Genomic DNA, 26,004 nt, shown 5'->3' on the forward strand with positions numbered 1-26,004 from the left:
AATAGGGAACATAAAACATTACATGTAAGTCACTGTACATACTATACAGTACACTACCTCTCCATGATTCACAGTTGAGTTTTTGGTCCTTACCAGTCAAGTAACAAGTAGAATAAAAATTGCATGTTATTCACTACACAATACACTACCTCTTTATCATCCACAGACTTGTTGTTGGTCCTTACCAGCCAGGTAACAGGAAGCATAACACAATAAATGTAAGGCACTGTACATACAATACATTGCCTCTTCATGATTCACAGATATATTTTTGGTCCTTAGAATTCACACATCAGGAAACAGGACACGATTACATATGAGTGACTATACAATATGCTGTTGATCCAAGATCCACAGACTGGTTTTTGGTTCTTATCAATCAGAAACCGGAAGCATAAAAAATAAATACATGTTATTCACTATACAATGCACTACTACTTTATCGTTCACAGACCTGTTGTTGGTCCTTACTAGCCAGGTAGCAGGAAGCATAAAACATTACATGTAAGACACCATACGTACAATACATTGCCTCTCTATGATTTATAGGCTTGTTTTTGGTCCCTTAATAGTGATGAGGGGCAGGGGTCAGATTCGAAGTCGCGATATTTCGCGCATATTTTGTAAAATATTCGTCGAACATTCACGAATTCGAATATTTGTTATATTCGACTTTTTTTTTACTTGAAAAATCAGCAATGTAATGATCGCGTATTATGTGAATATTATGCGATCCATACAGGCGTGGTTCAAAAAGGAATATATAGCACTATATTGAATATAGTGCTAAATATTTGTTTTTTAGAATATTCGTCATTTTTTTTCCATCTGAAGGCATGATTCCTCCCTGCTTAAGTTGCTTGAGAAAGATTCACAAAGTTATTTTCGGTCGTTACCAGCCAGGTAACAAGAAGCATTAAAAAATTCCACGTCCCTGTAAGCACAGTAGGCTTCTACACCGCTTCTCCATGATTTACAGACTTGTTTTTGATCCTGACAGGACACAATTAAATACAATTCACTATACAATATGCTGCAAGATCCACAGACTTGTATTTAGTTCTTACAGGCTTGGTAAAAGGAATCATGCAAACACATGTTACAAGGAAGGAATCTTAGAGAAAATATGATATAACCTGAATAAAACTTTTCTTATAATGTTTATATGGTTGTGTATATTAAACACAAATTGTCATGTGTGTTCCAATAGCCTGTCTTCCTTCAAAATCCGCCAATACACAACTCTCTGGTAGCAGGAATTCAGTATACTAGTACATGTAGCTTTGGATGTGAATAGAGCAATAGTAATGATGTAAGTAGAGCAAAGTAATTACCATGTTAGTCAAAGTGGCTGGTAGGAATCTAAAAGATCCTCAGAATGAATAGGCAGTGGTTCTTTAAGTTCTAATACAATAAACCTAATTACCGTATTTGTTGTTTTTCAAAAATAATGAAAATAATATGGTTCCTGATGCTCTGCTGGCTTCTTAGTCGTGGTAGATTATTGCCTAGATTTTTTTTTTCTTTGCAAAAATTATTCACCAACCACGAAAAAACTCTCTAATATCCGAAGAAAGCAGCTCTCGTTTAATGAACATCATAAACTATAACACAACGCACGGCCCGTGTAGATTCTAGAGAAACAAACACACATTTATCCATGCTGTTCCACCATAAATTCCTGAATGTATATTGTGTACATTTCATTTATATTACGGGGAGCATTCAGCGAATTGCTGTGTTAATTACTTAGATAAATTGCTTTCAACATTTGCACAGAGACTATGTCCAACTCATTAAACCCATCAATGGCTATAACCAATAAATGAGAATGCGCTGGTAATTAAAGAACAAACAAACACTCTCTGGTTTCATGTTCGAAATGAATGATTTGATTCAAGACGGTAGACTCTATCCATGCTTAACACAAAAGGAGCTCATTTGAAAGCCTGGGTGCTTTGGTTGTCCATTGATTTCAATGGGTTCCCCATTACCCGTTAGCATTGACATTGCAATTCCTCTGCACCCAACAACTGTGAGATTAGGACTAGGGTGCTTCAGACCCAAAATTTTTGAAAAATATATCCAACTTCAACAATACAATATGGAAATGCATGGGTTAGTAGGGCACAGTTTTTGTGTTCAAAATGAACTCATTTGATAGGCTGAGTTGTGTGGTTGTCTATTGGTTTCAATGGATTTCCCGTAACCCATGAGTTTTGACATTGCAGTTCCTCTACATCCAACAACAGTGAGCCCTAATTCTCCATGGAGACCCAAAATCTTAGATGAATGTATCCAACGTGGACAATCCTATATGGGGATGTATGGGATAGTAGGGTACAGCTTTAGGACTAGGGTGCTTCAGACCCACTAAGGAGATGAGTGAGTGTCCCCCTGGTTATACAGCACATGTATAACTCTGATAAAATCCTGATGGATCTTTTGGACTCTTGTTTATCTAGCCCCATTGGAGGATCTTCTGGATGGAGCGCATTTCACTTTGGTAGGGTAGATTTAAAGCATTTTATTAATATCCATTTCTGCAGGCAATAAATGACTGAAGAACCCATGTTGACTACTTCTCCATCTTACCATCCATTTTATAGTATCTTTTTCAGTGATCTCATACCCTAGATGTTGCCACCAGTGCCCTTCTATCCTTCACCTGTTCAGCAATTTGAATTTTACACAACCTGAATACAGAAACTCAGCAGGTTTATATAATGATTACACAAGTTCTCTTATTTTCAATGGGTTGCCACAATTTCTGCCATGTGGTGGTAAAAATTGCAGTATGGCACAGTATCTCTTAACTGCTGCCTCGTGGATGCCTTTATTTTCTCTTAGTTTTTTTTTGTTTTATTTTTTCTTTGTTAAGCAGAATTTCCTTTTAAATTACAGATAAAAAGACCTGCAGCCCGCATGAGTATCAGTGCAAAAATAAGAATTGCATTCCCGATCACTGGCGATGTGATGGTCAGAATGACTGTGGAGATAACTCAGATGAGGAATCATGCAGTAAGTGTTTTCAGCATGTTGTAGAATACTGTGCAGATGTTTTTTGTATTTTTAAATATAATGTTTTCAGAAATCTTGTAGCTAACAGGAAATTTATACAGCATTTTAGATATTTGAAGTTCATCTCCTTTCAAAAGGTTCTACAGAACTTTAAAGCATATTGTACCTTTCTTTTTAGTTGACTTTTCAGAATAAGCTGCCATATGTGTATACTTGTTTTACCCTTAGAATACCGGAGGTTTTTTTGTTTTCATTTTTCTTCCCTATCTTCCTTAAACCATAACTTTTTTATTTTTCTGTTCACAAAGACGTCTGCGCCACCATTTAATATGACATACAATGTAGTGGGAAGCGGGAAAAAAAATCCAAATGGGGTGAAATTCGAAAAAAAAATATGCAATTCCTCCACTGTTTTACAGGTTTTGTCCCTACGGCATTCCCTATGTGGAATAACTAACCTGTGCCCTTTATTCTCACATTTCATTATTTATTATTATTTTCTATTTTAATAGTATGGGCATTTTCGGACGTGGTGATGCCTATGATGTTTATATTTTTTGTTATTTATGTATTTATTTGTTATTTATGTATTTATATTTTTATTCTACAGAAAATTTCTAAAATATCCATATTGGTACAGAATTGTTAATTTCTTATGTTGGCCTGCCACCTGCTGGCCAAAATAAGAATTACAACTTCAATACCCTGGGTCTCTACAGAGAGACCCATCTTATTTAAATCAATTACCAGAATCCTTATTGGCCGCAGAGGATGCCAGTAAGAACCCTGGAACCGTGAGCTTCCAGGTTTTTCACCTTTCAGATGCTTTAATGACAGAGGTTGAAAATATTGCCAGTTGTGGTCATTAGCTGCAGGTCTCTGCTGTTTGAAACAGCGAACACCCGCCAGCCATCGCTCCAGTGCCATACATGTACGGCGTTGGTAGCGAAGTGGTGAATAGCACTATATCTGACCATTATACGACTAGTATCTTGCATATTTTAGCAGTTTTCTCCTTTGTATCCAGTATCTCTAATTATCACCTGTCCCTAAGCTGATGACTGACTAGCTTCTCCTCATAGACTACTCATAGTGATGGCAGATTCTGCTTTCTAGCTCTCTCACTCACTCAGAATAATCCAGGAGAACTGTATAGAACATTTTAGAGAAGTAATGAGCAGTATAAATGTGAATAAAGAACGTTGGGTGAGCTATAACACTTACTATTAGCTGATGAAACTGCTGAATCATGTCTCTCTCTGTCTGCTTGTCTCTCGCTGCACTTCCTTTCTCTCCTTATCCACTCCCCCCTACATAGATTTCTATCTGATGTTATCTGATCCTTTTGTGAGCAGACAGCTTGTCTTTATCTCACAAGATGCATTTCTCATAAACTTAAGAGACAGTTAGTTTAGTACGGGGGGAGCTGATAATAAGAGAACAGGGCATATTACTCTGATAAGGTTATACCCAACAAGCAGGAATATCACAGAGAAAAATGACTTTCCATATAAAACGTAGCTTTTACTTTTAAATGTTAAAATAATACCCCGTATAAAAAATTAAAAAAAATAATCGTAAACTATCTCAGATAAATAGACAAAGCCTTACTTTGGATGTGTCCAGGATAATACAATCCAAATATATATATATATATATATATATATATATATATACACACACAGTGGATATAAAAAAATTACACACCACTGTTAAAGTGTCAGGTTTCTGTGATGTGAAAAAATGAGACAAAGATAAATAATTTCAGAACTTTTTCCACCTTTAATGTGACCTATAAACTGTACAACTCAATTGAAAAACAAACTGAAATCTTTTAGGTGGAGGGGAGAAAAAAACCAACTAAAATAATGTGGTTGCATAAGTGTGCACACCCTCTTATAACTGGGGATGTAGCAATCACATTCAAAATCCTGTTAAATAGGAGTCAGCATACACCTGCCATCATTTAAAGTGCCTCTGATTAACCCCAAATAAAGTTCAGCTGCTCTAGTTGGTCTTTCCTGAAATTTTCTTAGTCGCATCCCATAGCAAAAGCCATGGTCCACATAGAGCTTTCAAAGCATCAGAGGGATCTCATTGTTAAAAGGTATCAGACAGGAGAAGGGTACAAACGAATTTCCAAGGCATTAGATATACCATGGAACACAGTGAAGACATCATCAAGTGGAGAAAATATGGCACAACAGTGACATTACCAAGAACTGGACGTCTCTCCAAAATTGCTGGCCTACAGAAACATTAAAGGAGCTGCAAGAATATCTGGTAAGTACTGGCTGTGTGGTACATGTGACAACAATCTCCCGTATTCTTCATATGTCTGGGCTATGGGGTAGAGTGGCAAGACGAAAGCCTTTTATTACGAAGAAAAACATCCAAGCCAGGCTACATTTTGCAAAAACACATCTGAAGTCTCCCAAAAGCATGTGGGAAAAGGTGTTATGGTCTGATGAAACCAAGGTTGAACTTTTTGGCCATAATTCCAAAAGATATGTCCGCCGCAAAAACAACACTGCACATCACCAAAAGAACACCATACCAACAGTGAAGCATGGTGGTGGCAGCCTCATGCCAAGGGGCTGTTTTTCTTCAGCTGGAACTCGGACCTTAGTTAAGCTAGAGGGAATTATGAACATTTCCAAATACCAGTCAATATTGGCACAAAACCTTCAGGCTTCTGCTAGAAAGCTGAACATGAAGAGGAACTTTATCTTTCAGCATGACAACGACCCAAAGCATACATCCAAATCAACAAAGGAATGGCTTCACCAGAAGAAGATTAAAGTTTTGGAATGGCCCAGCCAGAGCCCAGACCTGAATCCGATAAAAAAATCTGTGGGGTGATCTGAAGAGGGCTGTGCACAGGAGATGCCCTCGCAATCTGACAGATTTGGAGTGTTTTTGCAAAGAAGAGTCAAAATGTGCCATCCTGATAGACTCATACCCAAAAAGACTAAGTGCTGTAGTACAATCAAAAGGTGCTTCAACAAAGTATTAGTTTAAGGGTGTGCACACTTATGCAACCATATTATTTTATTTTTATATTTTTTCTTCCCTCTACCTAAAAGATTTCAGTTTGTATTTCAATTGAGTTGTACAGTTTATAGGTCACATCAAAGGTGGGAAAAGTTCTGAAATTATTTATCTTTGTCTCATTTTTTTACATCACAGAAACCTGACATTTTAACAGGGGTGTGTAGACTTTTTATATCCACTGTACAGCTGTGAGGACTGTGCCCTTTTACTGTTTCAACAGACACAGAGACTGGTCCATACAGATAGCTCTGCTCAGTACTACAGCCCATTCATGTGTAAACAATACCGGTCCCTTTATTGTGCTGATTTACAGAGGATAGGCCAATACCGATCAAGCATTGACGGTCAATACTAAGGATGGGCTAAAGGGATTAAAGAGACAGTACTGTTGATTGCTGCTGTTCCCAGTGAGCAAACCCCAGTGATCATACATTTGTCAACAATCCTATGGATAAGTGATAAAAGTTTTTCAAGAACAAACCCATTTAAAGTCACTGGCGACCTTTAACTCTCAAAATCTGTTTTTTTGTGTATTATAGACCACAGAGCTATGATTTGTAAGGTTACCAGTTTAACATATTGGCTGTAACTGAACAGCCTGCCAGATCTCTCTGCTTTCTGTTCCCATCTGGCCCTATTAACTATAGCAATGCTGGAATGCAGAGAGTCTGGGACTAACCCATCACGAGGACAACTGCACTAAAAAGATTGCCATTCAACTATATGTTGACCATACATAACCATTCGGAATTCATAGTGCACAAGTAAAAAGGAGAACACTTTACCATATGAGTGCTTAGCCAATAAATCACAACAATTAACTCTTTAGTGTGAATTTAGCTCTTTAGCAGTGATCCACTGAGTTACTGCAAATCCATGGGACAAGTCTGATGAAACCAAGGTGATAAATGACAGGGGGGAAAAAAAGCAGTCTCCACAACATTACAGGCTTTTATTCAGAGGCCGCATTCTGTTTGACTGCATTGAGATAATTGCATGTTGATTCTAGGGAATAAAATTCCGGTATTGACAGTTTGGAATAAAGTGAATGTTGTGAGCGCAGCTGTTATTTGTCTTGTACGTGACCTTTTTAGAAAGGCATAAATAACACCACATCAAACGCTTATAATTATTGTCCTGTCTCCAGAATAATTGAGAATATATAGATTTCATGTACTCTCCAGATATCAATCGAAACCATAGATCTATCAAGCCTGTATTTATCTTTTTGATTCAATAAGTTTATTTTTAAAGGTACAGGATCATTTTATATTTGCTGTCTGCTCAGGCGATAATCATTGATCTGCATTAAATTGAGTGACTTCATATAAAGAGGAGCTGTCATCTCCCCTGGCATGTCTGTTTCGCTAACTGCTTAGATTTCTCAGGAAATAACAATTTTGGATCCTTTTTATGAAAGTTATGAATCGTGCAGTCTTACTCTTATTTCTCCTAGAAATTTATGATATAATTGATGACTGGGTGTTTCCAATTGGGAGCGTATCCTTACACAATAAGCAATGAAAGTATTTACTAAACAGACATGTTGGGATAGGTACAGGAACAGGTCCTTTGTTGAAGACCAATTTCAACTAGAGTGTGACAAAATGCAACTTTTTATTACTTTGTATTCCATTTTTGAAATTCAGCAGACAATGTTTCCTAATTCAGTGTTTCGTTAGCAAACCATGCATTGTTCTCTAGTTACTCTCCAAGCAGGAATGTAGGAGAGCAATACTTCACCAACTGATGTGCCTACTGATGAGTAAACTACTTAAACATTCGATCTGGCTGCTTTGCCAAATTTTACAAAACAATCTTGCTTCGTCACAAAGTGCATTTCTTTGAAACTAGTTGGTGCAATGACAGGGAGCGGCGATTGCGCCGCTCACCATCATTGTGCCACTCAGATGCCGAGCGCATACATGATCACGCCACCTGATATTAATAACAGAGTGTAAAATTAAAAACTAAAAAACACTTACCTGACCCATTTGCTCACGACGGGCCGGCCGCCGCCATCTTCCTTGAAGGTCTGGTCCGAGATGACATCATCATGGTGATGTCATCCTTCACAGCTCACGGGATTTCGGCCGAGATCTTCAAGATGGCGGCGGCCGGCCAGTGGTGAGCAACTGGATCAGGTAAGTATGTTTTTTTTGTTTTTAATTTTACACTCTGTTATTAATATCAGATGGCGTGATCATGTATGCACGTGGCATCTGATTGGCACAATGATGGTGAGCGGCGCAATCGCCGCTCCCTGTCATTGCACCAACTAGTTTTCAAAGAAATGCGCTTTGTGACGAGGCAATTTGTCACAAAGCTGATTTTTGGGTAAAATTCGGCAAAGCAGCCAAATCAAATTTTTACATTGTCTACTCATCAGTAGGCGCATCAGTTGGTGAAGTATTGCTCTCCTACATTCCTGCTTGGACAGTAACTAGAGAACAATGCATGGTTTGCTACCGAAACACTGAATTAAGAAACCGTCTACTGTTTGTTTTTTACACTATTTCAGGTTAAATCTATTCGCTACGGCATAGCACAAGAAAATTCTGCTTCGCAGTGAATCAAATTTATCCTGAGATTCGCTCATCGCTAGATGTGCCTATCACTCTTTCATAGTGGATGTGTTTCAGGATAGTAAGACCAGACACTGAGTAGTGATTTTACACTTGTGCTACTTAAACGACTTTTTACATGTATTAACCCCCTCTAAAAGGGGTTGTCCAGAATTTGAAGAAAATGGGTTAGATTTTTATTTATTTTTTTCAACAACAACAGCGCTGCTCCTGTCCATAGGTTGTGCCTGGTATTGCAGACAAGGGTTTCTGGAATATGAAGAAAAATAGTCCTTGCTTTATCTTCCAGTAGAACCCCTTTAAAGTACCCTTTTGAGGTGGCCATATTAGATGCATATACTGTAGGTCAACCCCACTGATTTCGACAAGAATGTGTATGGGAGCCATCTGACTTTCTACTGAGGACAGATGTTGGAGCAGAGAAGGATCGGGCTTTTGAATTTTACCATACCAATTAGTGAATCGAGTTGTATAAATCGAATCGTCTCATCATCCAGAGTTCTTCACCTGCAAGGGGCTGTCACCGCAGCTGAAGACATTCTTTCCGCCACATGATTGACAGGACCAGACATCTCCCTCAGCCCTGACGATCTCACCCGTGCGCCACTGATTCGAGTAACAGTGCAAGCACAGAGCCTCTGTTTCCGCTCCCGCAGAACAACTTTTCATGCAACACTACCTGGAAGTGAAGCGACGCATGCACAGTTGGTGCTCCAGCACTGGAAGAAGAGCCCCTGCGCTCAGATTGAACATTGTCAAGGCTGATAGATATGCCCCACCCTGTCACTTGAACGCTGGTTGATGATACAAATTGATTTGTAAGAATCAATTTGCTTATCTCTAATGCCCATCCTTATGTTCTTGGATTCTCCACTATTTCTATTAAGAACACATGCATGCTTGGCCAGGTCAGAAAGGATAGCTGTTGGCCAAACAAATGTTCAGACGACAGCTATCTTATGTGTATAGCCAAGGAAGTATTTGTCACGGATGGTGTACAGGAAACAAGACAATGCAATATATTCAATGACTCACTGGATCCACAACTAAGGAACAAAAGGGAGACCCCTGCATGAGACCTGCCACTCTCCCTGACTGCTCAGCCTATGCGAACACCCCAAAGGTGGATGGGCGCATATCCACGTACCTCGGCTATCTAATACCTAAAGACCCTACAATAGTGAGGGGACACGACCACCGGCTCCCTACACAAGACACGGAGGGAGTCAGGGTCTCCTGAAATCCAGCAGACAGAAAATCACAAATAAAGGAACAGCACTTATCTTGCAGAGGACTGGGAAATAGGAACAGCATGCAAACACACTCCAGGAAGTTGTATAAGCCGCACACTACTGCATTATGGGGAGGAACTTAAAGGGAAGCAATCAGTCCAACTGCATGACAGCTGAGATAGACTAACGAGATGAGGAACTGAAACCAAAACAAAGAAACTCAAGGAGGAGGATCTGGAAGGCTCCTGTCAGAGCTTCTCAGCTGTCTGGTTGTGACAGTACCCCTCCCTCTACGAGTGGACTCTGGACACTCAGAGCCCACCTTCTCAGGATGGGACCTATGGAAAGCCCTGATGAGACGAGTGGCCTTAATGTCCGTCACTGGGACCCACATCCTCTCCTCAGGACCATAACCCTCCCAATGAACGAGGTACTGGAGGGAACCGCGGACAAGACGAGAATCCACAATCCTAGAGACCTGAAATTCAAGATTTCCATCAACCATAATCGGAGGAGGAGGCAAAGGCGAGGGTACAATAGGTTGAACATAAGGTTTCAATAAGGACTTATGAAAAACATTATGGATCTTCCAAGTCTGAGGAAGATCAAGACGGTAGGCAACAGGATTGATGACAGACAGGATCTTGTAAGGCCCAATAAACCTAGGACCCAACTTCCAGGAGGGAACCTTCAATTTGATATTTTTGGTAGACAACCACACCAGATCACCAACATTCAGGTCCGGACCAGGCACACGTCTTTTATCTGCCACACGCTTATATCTCTCACTCATGCTCTTCAGATTATCCTGAATCTTTTGCCAAATAGATGACAAAGATGAGGAGAATCTGTCCTCATCAGGTAAACCAGAAGACCCCTCTCCCGAGAAAGTCCCAAACTGCGGATGAAACCCATATGCACCAAAAAATGGTGACTTATCAGAGGACTCCTGACGACGGTTATTTAAAGCAAACTCAGCAAGGGACAAAAAAGAACACCAATCCTCCTGATTCTCCGCCACGAAACAGCGCAGATATGTCTCCAGATTCTGATTGACGCGCTCTGTCTGGCCATTCGACTGCGGGTGGAAAGCAGAAGAGAATGACAACCGAACCCCCAAGCGAGAACAGAAAGCCTTCCAGAATCTGGAAACAAACTGCGTGCCCCTATCAGAGACTATGTCTGAAGGAAAACCATGCAATTTGACAATGTGGTCAATAATTGCCTGCGCCAGCGTCTTAGCATTGGGAAAACCAGGAAAAGGGATGAAATGCACCATTTTGCTAAAACGGTCCACCACCACCAGAATCACAGTCTTCCCCGAGGAACGAGGCAAGTCCGTTATGAAGTCCATGGACAGATGTGTCCAAGGACGGGAAGGAATGGGTAAGGGAAGGAGAGGACCTGATGGCCGTGAATGAGGGACTTTGGCACGAGCGCAAGTCTCGCAAGCTGCCACAAAACCCTCAACCAACTTACGAAGCGCAGGCCACCAGAATCTCCGAGCGATGAGATCCAGTGTGGCTCTTGCCCCCGGGTGCCCAGCAAGGACCGTATTGTGGTGTTCCTTAAAAATCTTGTGTCTCAAAGCGAGAGGCACAAACAACCTCCCAGGAGGACAAAGATCAGGAGCCTCTGACTGGGCTGCCTGCACCTCTGACTCCAATTCAGGAAAAAGAGCAGAGACCACCACACCTTCAGCCAAAATGGGACCTGGGTCTTCAAAATTCCCACCTCCCGGAAAACAACGTGACAGGGCATCTGCCTTCACATTCTTAACCCCAGGGCGGAACGTGACAACAAAATTAAACCTTGAAAAGAACAAAGACCATCTGGCCTGTATCGGGTTCAGACGCTTGGCTGACTCCAAGTAGGCCAGATTTTTATGGTCAGTAAACACGGTAATAGGGTGTCTGGCTCCCTCTAGCCAATGGCGCCATTCCTCAAAAGCCAACTTGATGGCCAACAATTCCCTATCTCCCACATCATAATTTCTCTCTGCGGAGGAGAGTTTCTTCGAGAAAAAGGCACACGGTTGCCATTTGGCTGGAGAGGAACCCTGAGACAAGACCGCACCCACCCCTACCTCAGAAGCATCAACCTCAACTATGAAGGGTAACGAAATATCAGGTTGTACCAGGATGGGAGCGGAAGCAAAACTCTCCTTGATATTAGAAAAGGCCTTACGCGCCTCTACCGACCAGGAAGAAAAATCTACCCCTTTTCTGGTCATATCAGTGAGTGGTTTAACAACAGAGGAATAATTCAAAATAAATTTCCTGTAATAATTGGCAAAGCCCAAAAAACGCATCAGCGCCTTCTGATTCTCAGGAAGCTCCCACTCAAGCACAGCGCGGACCTTCTCGGGGTCCATGCGAAAACCAGAAGCGGAGAGAAGAAACCCCAGAAATTGAATTTCTGGAACCTCAAACACACATTTTTCCAGTTTCGCGTATAATTTATTCTCCCGCAGGATGAGCAAGACCTGACGTAAGTGTTCCTTATGAGTCTTGAAATCAGGAGAAAAAATCAAAATGTCATCCAAATACACTAATACAAATTTTCCCATTAAATGATAAAAAATGCTGTTCACGAAATGCTGAAAAACGTCTGGGGCATTCATCAAACCAAAAGGCATAACCAAATTCTCAAAATGGCCCTCAGGGGTATTGAAAGCCGTCTTCCATTCGTCTCCTTCTCTGACCCTGACCAGGTTGTATGCCCCTCTTAGGTCTAATTTGGAAAAGACTTTAGCCCCAACAACCTGGTTAAACAGGTCCGGGATCAGAGGAAGCGGATAAGGGTCACGAATAGTGATACTGTTCAGCTCACTGAAATCCAGACAAGGTCTTAAAGAACCATCTTTTTTCTTAACAAAGAAAAAACCAGCGGCAACAGGTGACTTCGAGGGTTGTATGTGTCCTTTTCTCAGACTCTCAGAGATATAAGCCTGCATAGTGACCCTCTCAGGTTGGGAAAGATTGTATAAACGAGATTTAGGCAGCTTGGCGCCTGGGATGAGATTAATAGGGCAATCGTACTCCCTGTGCGGAGGCAAATCCTGAACTCCACTCTCAGAGAAGACATCCGAAAATTCAGAGAGGAAAGGTGGTACAGTCTTAGTAGAAACCTCAGAAACAGATGTCATGAGGCAATTCTCTCTGCAAAAGTCACTCCAACCATTTATTTGCCTCGCTTGCCAATCAATGGTGGGGTTATGTTTAGTGAGCCAGGGTAGCCCCAACACTAGAGGAGTAGGCAAACCGCTAAGGACGAAACATGACACATCCTCAACATGAGCATCACTCACAATTAAACAGATATTGTGAACTATGCCCTTTAATGATTTCTGAGAAAGTGGAGCGGAATCAATAGCAAAAACAGGAATATCCTTTCCCAAAGTGCATACCTGGAAACCATGAGTTATTGCAAATTGATTATCAATGAGATTGACAGCTGCTCCACTATCCACAAAAATCTCACAAAAAATGCTCTTGCTCTCTAGCGCCACCCTAGCAGGCAGGACAAAACGGGAACTACAAGCAAACTGAAAACCTTCAATTTCCGCCTCAACCCTGCCAATAGTAACAGATGGAACATTTTTAAAAGATTTTTTCCTTTTTGTTTCTTTATTACTCCCAGAAGACTGCCTGAATCTCCTAGAGGGACAAACATTTGCCAAATGATTTATACCTCCACAACAAAAACAAACCCTCCCATGCAGGCTGAATCTTCTATTGTCAGAGGCAATCAACCCCAGCTGCATGGGCTCCTGCTCAGAAGGGGCTGACAGCGACTGAGACCCCTGCGCACAGAATGAGACCGCTGCACTGTCCCGGGACTGACTATGTTAGGAAGGAGAGATCTCTCCTCTCTCTCTAAGATGCCTGTCAATACGAACGGCCTGAGACATAGCAGAATCCAAGGAGGTAGGTCTCTCATGAAAGGCAAATGCATATTTCAATCCCCGTGAAAGACCATGGCAAAATTGACTTCGGAGTGCAGCATCATTCCAACCAGTATCAGCTGCCCATCTCCGAAATTCTGAGCAGTATATCTCTGCGGATTGTTTACCCTGGCATAACAGACGTAGTCTAGACTCAGCCAGAGCAATACGATCCAGATCATCATATATCTGACCCAGGGCAAAAAAGAATTCATCCACTGAACGGAGGGGCCGTGCCCCCTCCGGCAGCGAAAAGGCCCAGGACTGAGCATTACCCCTGAGCAGCGATATAATGATCCCCACCCTCCGTTCCTCATCACCAGAGGAATGGGGAAGAAGGCGAAAATGGAGTTTGCAAGCCTCTCTAAAACGCACAAAATACTCACTACCCCCGGAGAACGTATCCGGGAGCGAGATCTTAGGCTCAGAACAAACTCCATGAACGCAAGCTGAACCGGTCACTTGAAACTGAGAAAAAGTCTTACGGAGATCAGCTACCTCCAATGAAAGACCCTGGAAGCGTTCAGCCAAAAGTGAAACCGGATCCATGCTTGAGACGGTTTTGGCGGCTTATAATGTCACGGATGGTGTACAGGAAACAAGACAATGCAATATATTCAATGACTCACTGGATCCACAACTAAGGAACAAAAGGGAGACCCCTGCATGAGACCTGCCACTCTCCCTGACTGCTCAGCCTATGCGAACACCCCAAAGGTGGATGGGCGCATATCCACGTACCTCGGCTATCTAATACCTGAAGACCCTACAATAGTGAGGGGACACGACCACCGGCTCCCTACACAAGACACGGAGGGAGTCAGGGTCTCCTGAAATCCAGCAGACAGAAAATCACAAATAAAGGAACAGCACTTATCTTGCAGAGGACTGGGAAATAGGAACAGCATGCACACACACTCCAGGAAGTTGTATAAGCCGCACACTACTGCATTATGGGGAGGAACTTAAAGGGAAGCAATCAGTCCAACTGCATGACAGCTGAGATAGACTAACGAGATGAGGAACTGAAACCAAAACAAAGAAACTCAAGGAGGAGGATCTGGAAGGCTCCTGTCAGAGCTTCTCAGCTGTCTGGTTGTGACAGTATTTTGGTGGCCTCTCTCTTTGCTCTGCTAGACTGCTCTGAGAGATCTTCCTGTTTCTTCTGGTCTTGTATTTCCCACACCCCTAATTGCTAATTTCTTGGTTCCAACTAGTTCAGTTTGATAGAACAGCATATACATGCCCTAATTAATAGGAGATATGGTAAACAAATAAAATAAAAAAAAGTAAGGGTGGCCACAGCGGTATGTATAAGGCTGTCACTGGGTTGAGAAGGGTTTGACTGCTTATGTGTTTACACAACTCATTGAATTTAATGCATATGAAGCAAATATACACTAAGCTCCACCTAGTGGTGATTCCAGATACTGAGAATTTTTTTTTACTTTTAAAAGGATTTCTCATGACAGCAAAATGGGATTTGTGGTGCTACAGAATGATAGGGGTCCAAACACTGGACAGATGAACTGCTGGGCAGTAAGAAGCCCACATACTTTTCCTGACAGTTCTCTTTCATTAGTATACTGGTATTGGATGCTTTGTTACTTCTATTGTATGTTCAGTGTTTTAGTTGCATAATGCATTACCTTAACATATTGTAATAGTGTCTTATTTTCCTCACGTTTATTGCAGAACCTCAAACGTGTGCATTGAAAGAGTTTCTCTGTGGTAACGGGGACTGCATTTCCTCTAGGTTTTGGTGTGATGGAGAATATGACTGTGCAGATGGAACGGATGAGGTGATTCTGGCATATTATATACTCCTTCTCCTGTAATAGATACTTAAGTAGATTTTACTGAGATATTGTAAGTCAAATGAGTACACAAAAAGCAGACCTTAAATTCTTATTTAAAGGGATTGTAAAAATAAATAAATAAATAAACAAGGAATTAGAGTTGTATTTTTTTTTTTAAAGAAACAGTGTCATCCATCCTTGGCAGTGTCTGGTATTGCAAGGCAACCCTGTTCAAGTAAAAGGAGCTGAGCTGCAATACTAGAGGCCAGCCCTGGACAATGTTGCACTTTCACTTTTTTTTAAAATAAATAAATAACTTTTTAAAAACTAAATTACAGTAAATATGACGCTGCACCATGTCCTCCCAAAAATACACTTAAAAATAGTGGTGACAGCGGTATGAAAGATAAATATATAAATAAATATACAGTTAGGTCCATAAATATTGGGACATCAACACAATTCTAACATTTTTGGCTCTATACACCACCACAATGGATTTGAAATGAAATGAACAAGATGTGCTTTACCTGCAGACTGTCAGCTTTAATTTGAGGGTATTTACATCCAAATCAGGTGAACGGTGTAGGAATTACAACAGTTTGCATATGTGCCTCCCACTTGTTAAGGGACCAAAAGTAATGGGACAATTGGCTTCTCAGCTGTTCCATGGCCAGGTGTGTGTTATTCTCTCATTATCCCAATTACAATGAGCAGGTTAAAGGTCCAGAGTTCATTTCAAGTGTGCTATTTGCATTTGGAATCTGTTGCTGTCAACTCTCAAGATGAGATCCAAAGAGCTGTCACTATCAGTGAAGCAAGCCATCATTAGGCTGAAAAAAACAAAACAAACCCATCAGAGAGCTAGCAAAAACATTAGGTGTGGCCAAAACAACTGTTTGGAACATTCTTAAAAAGAAGGAACGCACCGGTGAGCTCAGCAACACCAAAAGACCCGGAAGACCATGGAAAACAACTGTGGTGGATGACCGAAGAATTCTTTCCCTGCTGGTGAAGAAAACACCCTTCACAACAGTTGGCCAGATCAAGAACACTCTCCAGGAGGTAGGTGTATGTGTGTCAAAGTCAACATTCAAGAAAAGACTTCACCAGAGTGAATACAGAGGGTTCATCACAAGATGTAAACCATTGGTGAGCCTCAAAAACAGGAAGGCCAGATTTGAGTTTGCCAAACGACATCTAAAAAAGCCTTCACAGTTCTGGAACAACATCCTATAGACAGATGAGACCAAGATCAACTTGTACCAGAGTGATGGGAAGAGAAGAGTATGGAGAAGGAAAGGAACTGCTCATGATCCTAAGCATACCACCTCATCAGTGAAGCATGGTGGTGGTAGTGTCATGGCGTGGGCATGTATGGCTGCCAATGGAACTGGTTCTCTTGTATTTCTTCATAATGTGACTGCTGACAAAAGCAGCAGGAGGAATTCTGAAGTGTTTCGGGCAATATTATCTGCTCCTATTCAGCCAAATGCTTCAGAACTCATTGGACAGCGCTTCACAGTGCAGATGGACAATGATCCAAAGTATACTGCAAAAGCAACCAAAGAGTTTTTTAAGGGAAAGAAGTGGAATGTTCTGCAATGGCCAAGTCAATCACCAGACCTGAATCCGATTGAGCATGCATTTCACTTGCTGAAGACAAAACTGAAGGGAAAATGCCCCAAGAACAAGCAAGAACTGAAGACAGTTGCAGTAGAGGCCTGGCAGAGCATCACCAGGGATGAAACCCAGCGTCTGGTGATGTCTATGTGTTCCAGACTTCAGGCTGTAATTGACTGCAAAGGATTTGCAACCAAGTATTAAAAAGTGAAAGTTTGATTTATGATTATTATTCTGTCCCATTACTTTTGGTCCCTTAACAAGTGGGAGGCACATATGCAAACTGTTGTAATTCCTGCACCGTTCACCTGATTTGGATGTAAATACCCTCAAATTAAAGCTGACCGTCTGCAGGTAAAGCACATCTTGTTTGTTTTATTTCAAATCCATTGTGGTGGTGTATAGAGCCAAAAATGTTAGAATTGTGTCCATGTCCCAATATTTATGGACCTGTGTATATATATATATATATATATATATATTACTATATTCAAACTTCAGCATTTTATAAAAGTGACAATTTAAAGATGGATAGATAGATAGATAGATAGATAGATAGATAGATAGATGGATAGATATCTAAAAATCGAATGATGAGGCAGCACTCCAATGTAGATAAAGGGTGTCAGACCCGTTTATTTCCCCAGTGGCAATGTTTCAGCCCACTGGCCCACTTGTAGCCTACAGTTCATGAGAGATTGCACCCACTCTTCACATCAGCTGTGCTGCTACTGCTTTTTGTTTTAGGTAGATAGATAGATAGATAGATAGATAGATAGATAGATAGATAGATAGATAGATAGATAGATAGATAGATAGATAGATAGATAGATAGATAGATAGATAGATAGAAGAAAGATAGATATGAGATTAATAGGTAGATAGATAGAAAGATAGATAGATAGATAGAATAGATAGATTTTTGATTTGCTACTTCTAGAATATCTTTTTCTAACTTTAAAAGAAACTTTTCTTTCAACTTCGAATATCATTGAAAATCTACAGCAAATTCAAATATGTTCCTCTAAAAAGGCTCCAGAGAATGGTGAACTGGATTGCAAAAATTGAAATATGGCACTTCAATTCCTTGCTCTCATTTCATTGCAAATAAAGCATTGCCTTGAGCTGCATTTGTATTTTGCCTGTACCTGGGAGAAAAAAAAAGTGATATCCTTATTCGCCCTCAGAGTAGACAAAGAAACGGTTTATTATCTGTGAACAGTAGGAACATTAACTGTTACACTGAGTAAAGCCTCTGGAAAAGGTAAATGATTGTTACCCAGGATGCGGATAACACTGCGGTGAGGACCAAAAATGATAAGTCACAATGTTTAGTAAAATATTGAAAACAATGTACTATCGCTACATCAGTGCATGCCTTCACTCACCAGCAGCAACCGCTGTCCGGTGTCCTTTGTGCCCTTCTGTCCTGACTGGTTAAACCATGATAGGGGGCTCATACTTCTCATAGTTTTATAGAGCCCCTCACATCATTCCATGGTGCGATCAGAATAGGAGACACAATGACCACATCAGAAGAGGCTTTCGAGAGTTTCCTATTTAGAGGTCCAGCAATTCTGAGCTATGAAAAATAAACTTATAAAAGAATTGCTGAAATTATTAGCACATATGTAGGCAAGCGTTTCTGGGGGCTCCCAGCATTGAGGATATTTATGAATGGCACAGGGATTGGATTGGACTTTCTGTCTTCCCATCAGTGAAGACTACTAGTGGTTGGACTTTTGGGCCATTTAACGTCTCTATGCCATCCTATGGTTTCTCACCTCAGTTACTTTGTTACTCTGGAGAACCCCTTTAAGCGACTGAGCCCATAGTGTAGCTTTACTACAAAGGGTCCGCTCAGCTCTCTGCTCTTCAGTATATTATTTGCTCCTTAGAATATTATTTTTATAACTCAATGTATGCATTTCCATATTTTTCTGTACCGGACAGAGAAACTGTGCGAACAGCTGCTCCAAAGACCAGTTCCAGTGTGCCACCGGCCAGTGCATAGCAGCCAAATGGAAATGTGATGGACATGAGGACTGTAAAACCGGAGACGATGAGAAAAATTGCGAGCCAGGTATTCTAATGGTTCAGAGTTATTATGTCTACTGATGGATATTAGTTTTGGACATATCGCCACATTTTAATGAGCAGCCCTCAGCAGGATCAAGCCTATTAAACCAGGCATACTGTCTGGTAGGGTTGATCTTACTGTCTGGCATTAATAAAGCCCTGCACTGGCGCCGGCCTCTCCATAACTTCGGCACAAACAGCGCCAGTTCTAAATGTAAGACAGCTTCCAAGCTGTCTTACATTTAGACCATTTTCTAGGCCTAAACAAGGCCTAGAAAATGGTAAATGAGATAGGCCTGCCATACTGTCTGCTTCCCCGGCCCACTCCACGTCCCCTTTTTTAGACCTGGCGTGAGCGGGGAGAAGTTGCAGATTGCGGCGCAAAGGACCTTTGCACCATAATCTGTGCCAGAAATACACCTAATTTAGGCAAATTTCTGTTTAATAAATGACCCCCATAGTCTGATTATAATAAAATACCAGTTTGTTCATTAATACTAAGAATAATAACTTAAAAATAATTATAATGTTTCCGTCCTTAAAGGGAACCTATTACCAATAAAATGCTAAATAATCTTCAGGCATTAAAGAGGACCTGTCCCCTCTCCTGACATGCCTTTTTTAATAGCTTCATGCATTCCCCGTGTAATAACAATTCTGGAGCATCTATTCTTATAGCTCTGTGTTGTGCCATTCCTTTATTATTTCTACTAGAAGTTTTGAATGAATTGCTATTAGCCTTCAGTAAGGGTACAGAGGGGAGGTAACCAGTTGGGGGTGTGTACCTGCACAGACTGAAAATGGCAGCACTGATTGGATAGAGTGAGTCTGTGGAGGTACACACCCCCAACTGGTTACCACCCCTCTGTACCATTACTGAATGAAATGCATCCATTGACATTGCTCTGTGTACGTTGTAGCCTCTATTTCCTTTTTTGGTGATTCTTTAACTATCTCATAAGGGTTCACATTAGTTATACATGTAAAGGCAATGCAATAATTTACTATATTCTTCAATAGGTGTTTAATAGGTTTAAATTCAAGAAATGACACATCATCAACCTCACCATCAGATAATAACGCCACCCATGTGTTTACAAATAGAACTCTTGAGAGGCTATTGAAAGGCTCAGCGGAATTAAACACTTGTGTCAAGCACTCTCCTCTTTACCGCATCCTTTATCATCTGTTCTAGCAGCTACAGCTTGGCTAATTAAGCATCATTAATAGTAACCCTGCCGCCGCAGACTAGCTTTTTATAAAAGAAGGCAGAATGCTATACAACCACATGCATTCACTTATTCTTTTTTCATTGAACCATATGCTGTTCTTTCCAACGCAATATCAAATGCAGAAAAACCCAACATCTAATCATAAGTCTTAATGAGAACGTATTAAATTGTAAACTTTCTCTCCACTAGATAAAACTTTTCCTTGAGTTTTATTTTTTCTCTTCGTCTGCACTTTGTGCTTCTGGGCTGCTATTCCTACTGTAAACAAGAAAGAAAAAAAAGGGGGTTAGTCGGCACATCCCAATGGCTAGAAACATAGATAAAAAAGACAATGCAGCAGCACTCTGCAAACCAGATAAAGTACAATAATGCCATAGTCACAAAAAACATTCAAGTGCTAATGCTAGGCTTATTTATAAAGTGAGATGCTTGGCAAATGCATTTTGTACAAAACCATTTGAGCTTGTCTGCCTTGACGTTTGGCATACGGGCATAAATGGTTTTGTACAAAATGCATTTGCCAAGCATCTCACTTTATAAATAAGCCTAGAATTAGCACTTGAATGTTTTTTGTGACTATGGCATTATTGTACTTTATCTGGTTTGCAGAGTACTGTAAACAATAGGATGTTGGCACCATAGAGCAGCGATGGCTAACCTCTGACACTCCAGCATGCTCCATTCATTTCTATAGAGTTCTGAGAACAGCCAAGCAAGCGTACATCTTGGGTGTCGTAGTTTTACCACAGCCCGGGTGCTGGAGTGGAGGTTAGCCATTGCAGCCATCGATGGTCAATTTCAGGTTATGGTGTTGAGTGCTTTGTTCAACCTACTCACTTAATAGTAGGTTCACATCTCCAGCACCTAACTCCGGCTTAGCTAGATACCTCCTCACAAGCGCTGCATCCCCATTGACTATAATGGGATCCTACAGGAATCCAGCTTTGCAGCATTGCAGGATTTCGGCCAGACAAGTACCACTGCGTGCCAGCATTTATATTGGAAAGCCACCATCGGATTCCATTATAGTTGATGTGGAACCGACGGTGCCCGACAGTGTGCAGCGATTTCCAGCTCTGCCGGATATAGTAACTCCAGTAGTCCATTCCTCTGCTCAAAACAGACTATTGGAGTTAGATGTCGGAGATCTAAACTAGTGTTGAGTGCAAATATTCGAATAGCGAATTTTTATCGCGAATATCGCCACTTCGAGAATTTGCGAATATTTTGAATATAGTGCTATATATTCGTTATATTGAATCTTTGGCATTTTATTCCATCTGAACACATGATTCCTCTCTGCTTCTTGCTTGTGGGCCAATGAGAAGGAAGCAATGTCACGTTCACAACAATACTTAGTGCACCAATCAGTAATCTGTAGTCAGACCTGCTAAAATGTGAAGTTGCACATAGTGAAAAAAAATATTCTAAACACTGCCGATTAGCGCAATTTTGAAAATATTGGAGCACTTGACTCTATCTGCATATAAAGCTATTGTAATGTTCTGCCGTGCCAATCATTTTCTCCAGTCTCAGGAGAAACTCATGAAACTTCTAGCAGCTTGAAAAATGTAGCCAAAGTGACCCACGCCTGTATTTCGCATTACGAATTCGCATTACGTGATTTTTACATTGGCGATTTTTCGCATTTAATGAAATAATCTCGAATTTGCAAATATATGACGAATATTCTACAAAATTTTTGTGAAATATTGCAAATTCGAATATAGCCCCTGCCGCTCATCACTAATCTAAACATAGTTTTAGTAATATGCAACACGTTCTCTATACTACACCATACAGGAGAGCTAACATGTAACCTCTAAAGAGGAGAGGACATCTTCAATACATAGCCCTATTTTGTCCTATATTGTCTATTACAAGGGAACTACAGATTTTAAGAAATTTGCATTAACCTGCAAATCAGATTTCCACAGCTTTGCTCACCTCTCCTACCTAATTTTGCTGCTTGGGTTCCTACTAGTGTTGATTGAGCACCAAACTGCTCAGGTGCTCGAGTAGAACACTTTGGGATGCTCGGGTGCTCTACAGAGCACCAGAGCACAATGGAAGTCAATGGGAGAACCAGAGCATTAAACCAGGCACCACCTGCTCTGAAGAGGGGAGGGTGTCTGGTTCACATGAAAAGGTCAGAACTTGATGGAAACACCACTGAAATTGTTCAGGAACAGCATGGGGAGGATGTCTGGATGCATATTAGACTACCAGGTCGTTGCTGGGAACGATGTTATCCGAGTAGTACGCCACTTTTACAGACTGACAATAATACGCAACAAAACCAAAGATAAAATTGATTTTAGAGGAAAAATTGTTAGGAAACATTCTTTCCTGTATATTTACTTGTATATAAAGTGCAAGTGCTGCCAAAAATTACAAGAAAGAGGCACTCCGATACAACCTGTATATCACATAAAGGATGGCCTTATTCACATTGTGGTACAATTGTTCAGGTAGTGGGACTCCTACACTCATAAAGCCTATGCACTAAGTGAAACGGCTGCCAAAAATTACAAGGAAGTGGCAATCCAATACACCCTTTATTACACATAAAGGAAGGCATCATACACACTCTTGAAAAATTAAGAGAGCTGGTGACCCTCTAAAACATTAGGGGTGAGGGCCTGCTGCTGATCTGACGATATAAAACACTAGGGGTAAGGATCTGCTGCTGAGCTGACCCTCTAAAACATTAGGGGCCAGGGCCTGCTGCTGATCTGACCATCTAAAACACTAGGTGTGAGGGTCTGCTGCTTAGATGACCCTCTAAAACATTAAGGGTGAGGGCCTGCTGCTGATCTGACCATCTAAAACATTATAGGTGAGGGCCTGCTGGTGACCCTCTAAAACATTTGGGGTGAGGGTCTGCTGCTGAGCTGACCCTCTAAAACATTAGGAGTGAGGGCAGCCTAATAAGCATGTTGATATGATGGAGGAGGAGGATGAAAAAAGGAAGATTGAACCATATACCATTTTATGTGGTGGAAGGGGTGCATGGGAATACAGTGTATACAATACACCATAAAAGACACATTTAAAGTGCCTTTATGCAAGTCAGAGTGCAGCAAGGGTGTGCCCTGAGGAACAGTTGCGGGCCTGTTTGGTGTGGCCCGCATTCTCCCTTTTGCCACCCCTCTTCCAGCCTGTTGCGGTGCTGCGAATCCATCCCACTCTGTACTGCTGGACTTGCCACCTTCCCAGGTTGGGTCAGTGATTTCTTTGTCCACCACCTCCTCTTCCACTTCCTCACTCTGGTTATCCTCCTGTTTTGTTGACCTAACAAGAACCTCACTTATTAAGAACTGTGTCTCATCCTCATCATCAACCTCTTGAGACACTAATTGTCGTTGACTTATTGGCAACTGTGTCTCATCATTATCATCCACTTTGTGAAACACTAATTGCCTTTCCCCACCGTCATCTTCTTGTGACTGTGGATGCTCAAGATTTTGGGAATCAGTGCACAAGATCTCCTCATGTCCCTCTTCAAGTGGGCTTGGCGAGAGGCCCAAATCAAGGAATGGTGCTGAAAAGAGCTCCTCGGACTATCCGAGTGTGGGATCAATTGTTTGCCAAAACTCTCCATGGTGGGAGGAAGGAGGATCAGGGTGAGGATTCTGTTGACCAGACTTCTCTTGGCTACTGAGACTGGACTTTGTGAAAGACAGGGTGGTGCTTAACCTACTGGAAGCTGTGGTAGGCGCAGCACTATGAAGTGCCTTTTGCGCTATGGCATTTGAAAAATTTTGATATCTCTGACTTTTAGTCTAACCAGACTGTCTATTACTCTGTAATTCCTCTAGCGCCGTTCTATGGAAATAGTAGATTTAAAGAGTGCACCAAATGCTTCAAATAACTTCAACTTTTCTTCATATATAACACTGCAGCCACCGCAGCAGATAGTCCATGTACAAAACACGTATTGAAAAGATATCACAAAATGGCAGTATGCATAAGTATTTGTACTCTCACTTTGTTATTTAAGCAGTTTATGATCTCTCTGAGAGGTATATCTGAGGTCTAACTAATAGTTCTGCTTGCTGAACTTGGTTTGCAGTTTGCAGTATGCAATTGCTTATGATCTGGTATGAGCAGTTTGCAGTTTGTATGCAATTTGTATGGAATCTGGTTTGTATGCTTGCAATTTGTATTTTCAATTTGGTGGAACTGTAAGTAAACATATAACTGGTTCAGTATACAGTTCTAATCACAATACTAACAATATGAACATTATATAACTGTTCTAAATACCTGTTTTGGCCTCTTGTTCCTATAAAACTGGACTCTGAATGGATCTGTGTATCTGTTCAGCTCCTCTCTCTGGTGAGTAATAATTCCAGCTAGGGGAATTCCCAGACAGGATGTGTGTAAGGCTGGCTGTGATTGGTGAAGACTCTTGCTGTGTGAGAAGCTGGCTGTGATTGGTCTAGACTTCTTCCCAGCAACAGCAGATTAACACTATGCTTTCTGTTGTTTCTGCTGTGTGACTGAGCTTACCTTACATTACAAAATGAAACTTAAAGGCATATTATCTTTTTCTGTTTCTGTGAACACAATATATAACAGTTATATGACATCCAAAACATGATGTCACAGTAAATAACTCTGCTTTTGTCTTTAACACGCAAACATAGGAATTGTATTAAGGCTATTGGCAGGTCTAGCTGTATACACATATAAGCTATACTAGCAACCTAGGACAGGTCTTAGCTGGCCAGCTACAGAAGCATTATCTGCTGTAATCCAACCGACAACTTGGTCGCACTTGTGTGACTTTTAGAGTGGTGTCCTGCGCCGCCCTGCAAACTGGAATATGAAGCTAGGTATCGTGGATGAGTGTGTTTCTTGTACTCTGGCAGCAAGGCACAGTTTCACCAAGCCCAGGGGTACGGCCTCTGTGTGCACGGCCACTTCCCCATCCCTTACTGCTCGCCTTGAGCATATTAAATGATATAAATGCTTGCAAATATGTCACACGTACAGTAGCGCAGGTTTTGTAAGTGTATGCACAAATAAATTACACTGAATGTCATAGATATTTAGGATGCACAAACGTTATACAGAAGATGTAGCACAGGTACTGTTGCTGTCACCAGCGGCTAAAAGAAAATTACACTGAATGTCACAGATATTTAGGATACGCAAACGTTATACAGGAGATGTAGCGCAGGTAATGTCGCTGTCAGCAGCGGCCAACAATTGCGGTGAATGTCAAAAATATTTAAGATGCGCAAACGTTATACAGGAGATGTAGCGCAGATACTGTCGCTGTCACCAGCGGCAAAGAAAGAATGACACTGAATGTCACAGATATTTACGATGCCCAAACGTTATACAGGAGATGTAGCGCAGGTAATGTCGCTGTCACCAGCGGCAAAAAAATCACACTGAATGTTGCAGATATTTAGGATGCAC

General features: G+C 41.2%; 1 protein-coding gene across 1 annotated transcript in view; it reads left to right on the forward strand.

The window, feature by feature from the left end:
- The window catches only part of LRP1B (LDL receptor related protein 1B), a 1,344,280-nt gene that overhangs the window by 1,164,024 nt on the left and 154,252 nt on the right, over positions 1 to 26,004 (forward strand). The window contains exons 68-70 of the mRNA XM_040441523.1: positions 2,905 to 3,021; positions 15,534 to 15,640; positions 19,214 to 19,343. Coding sequence (XP_040297457.1) covers positions 2,905 to 3,021; positions 15,534 to 15,640; positions 19,214 to 19,343 — 354 coding nt within the window. The remainder of the gene's footprint in view (positions 1 to 2,904; positions 3,022 to 15,533; positions 15,641 to 19,213; positions 19,344 to 26,004) is intronic.

The sequence above is a fragment of the Bufo bufo genome, chromosome 7 (assembly GCF_905171765.1).
Source record: "Bufo bufo chromosome 7, aBufBuf1.1, whole genome shotgun sequence".
NCBI classification, from domain to species: Eukaryota; Metazoa; Chordata; class Amphibia; order Anura; family Bufonidae; genus Bufo; species Bufo bufo.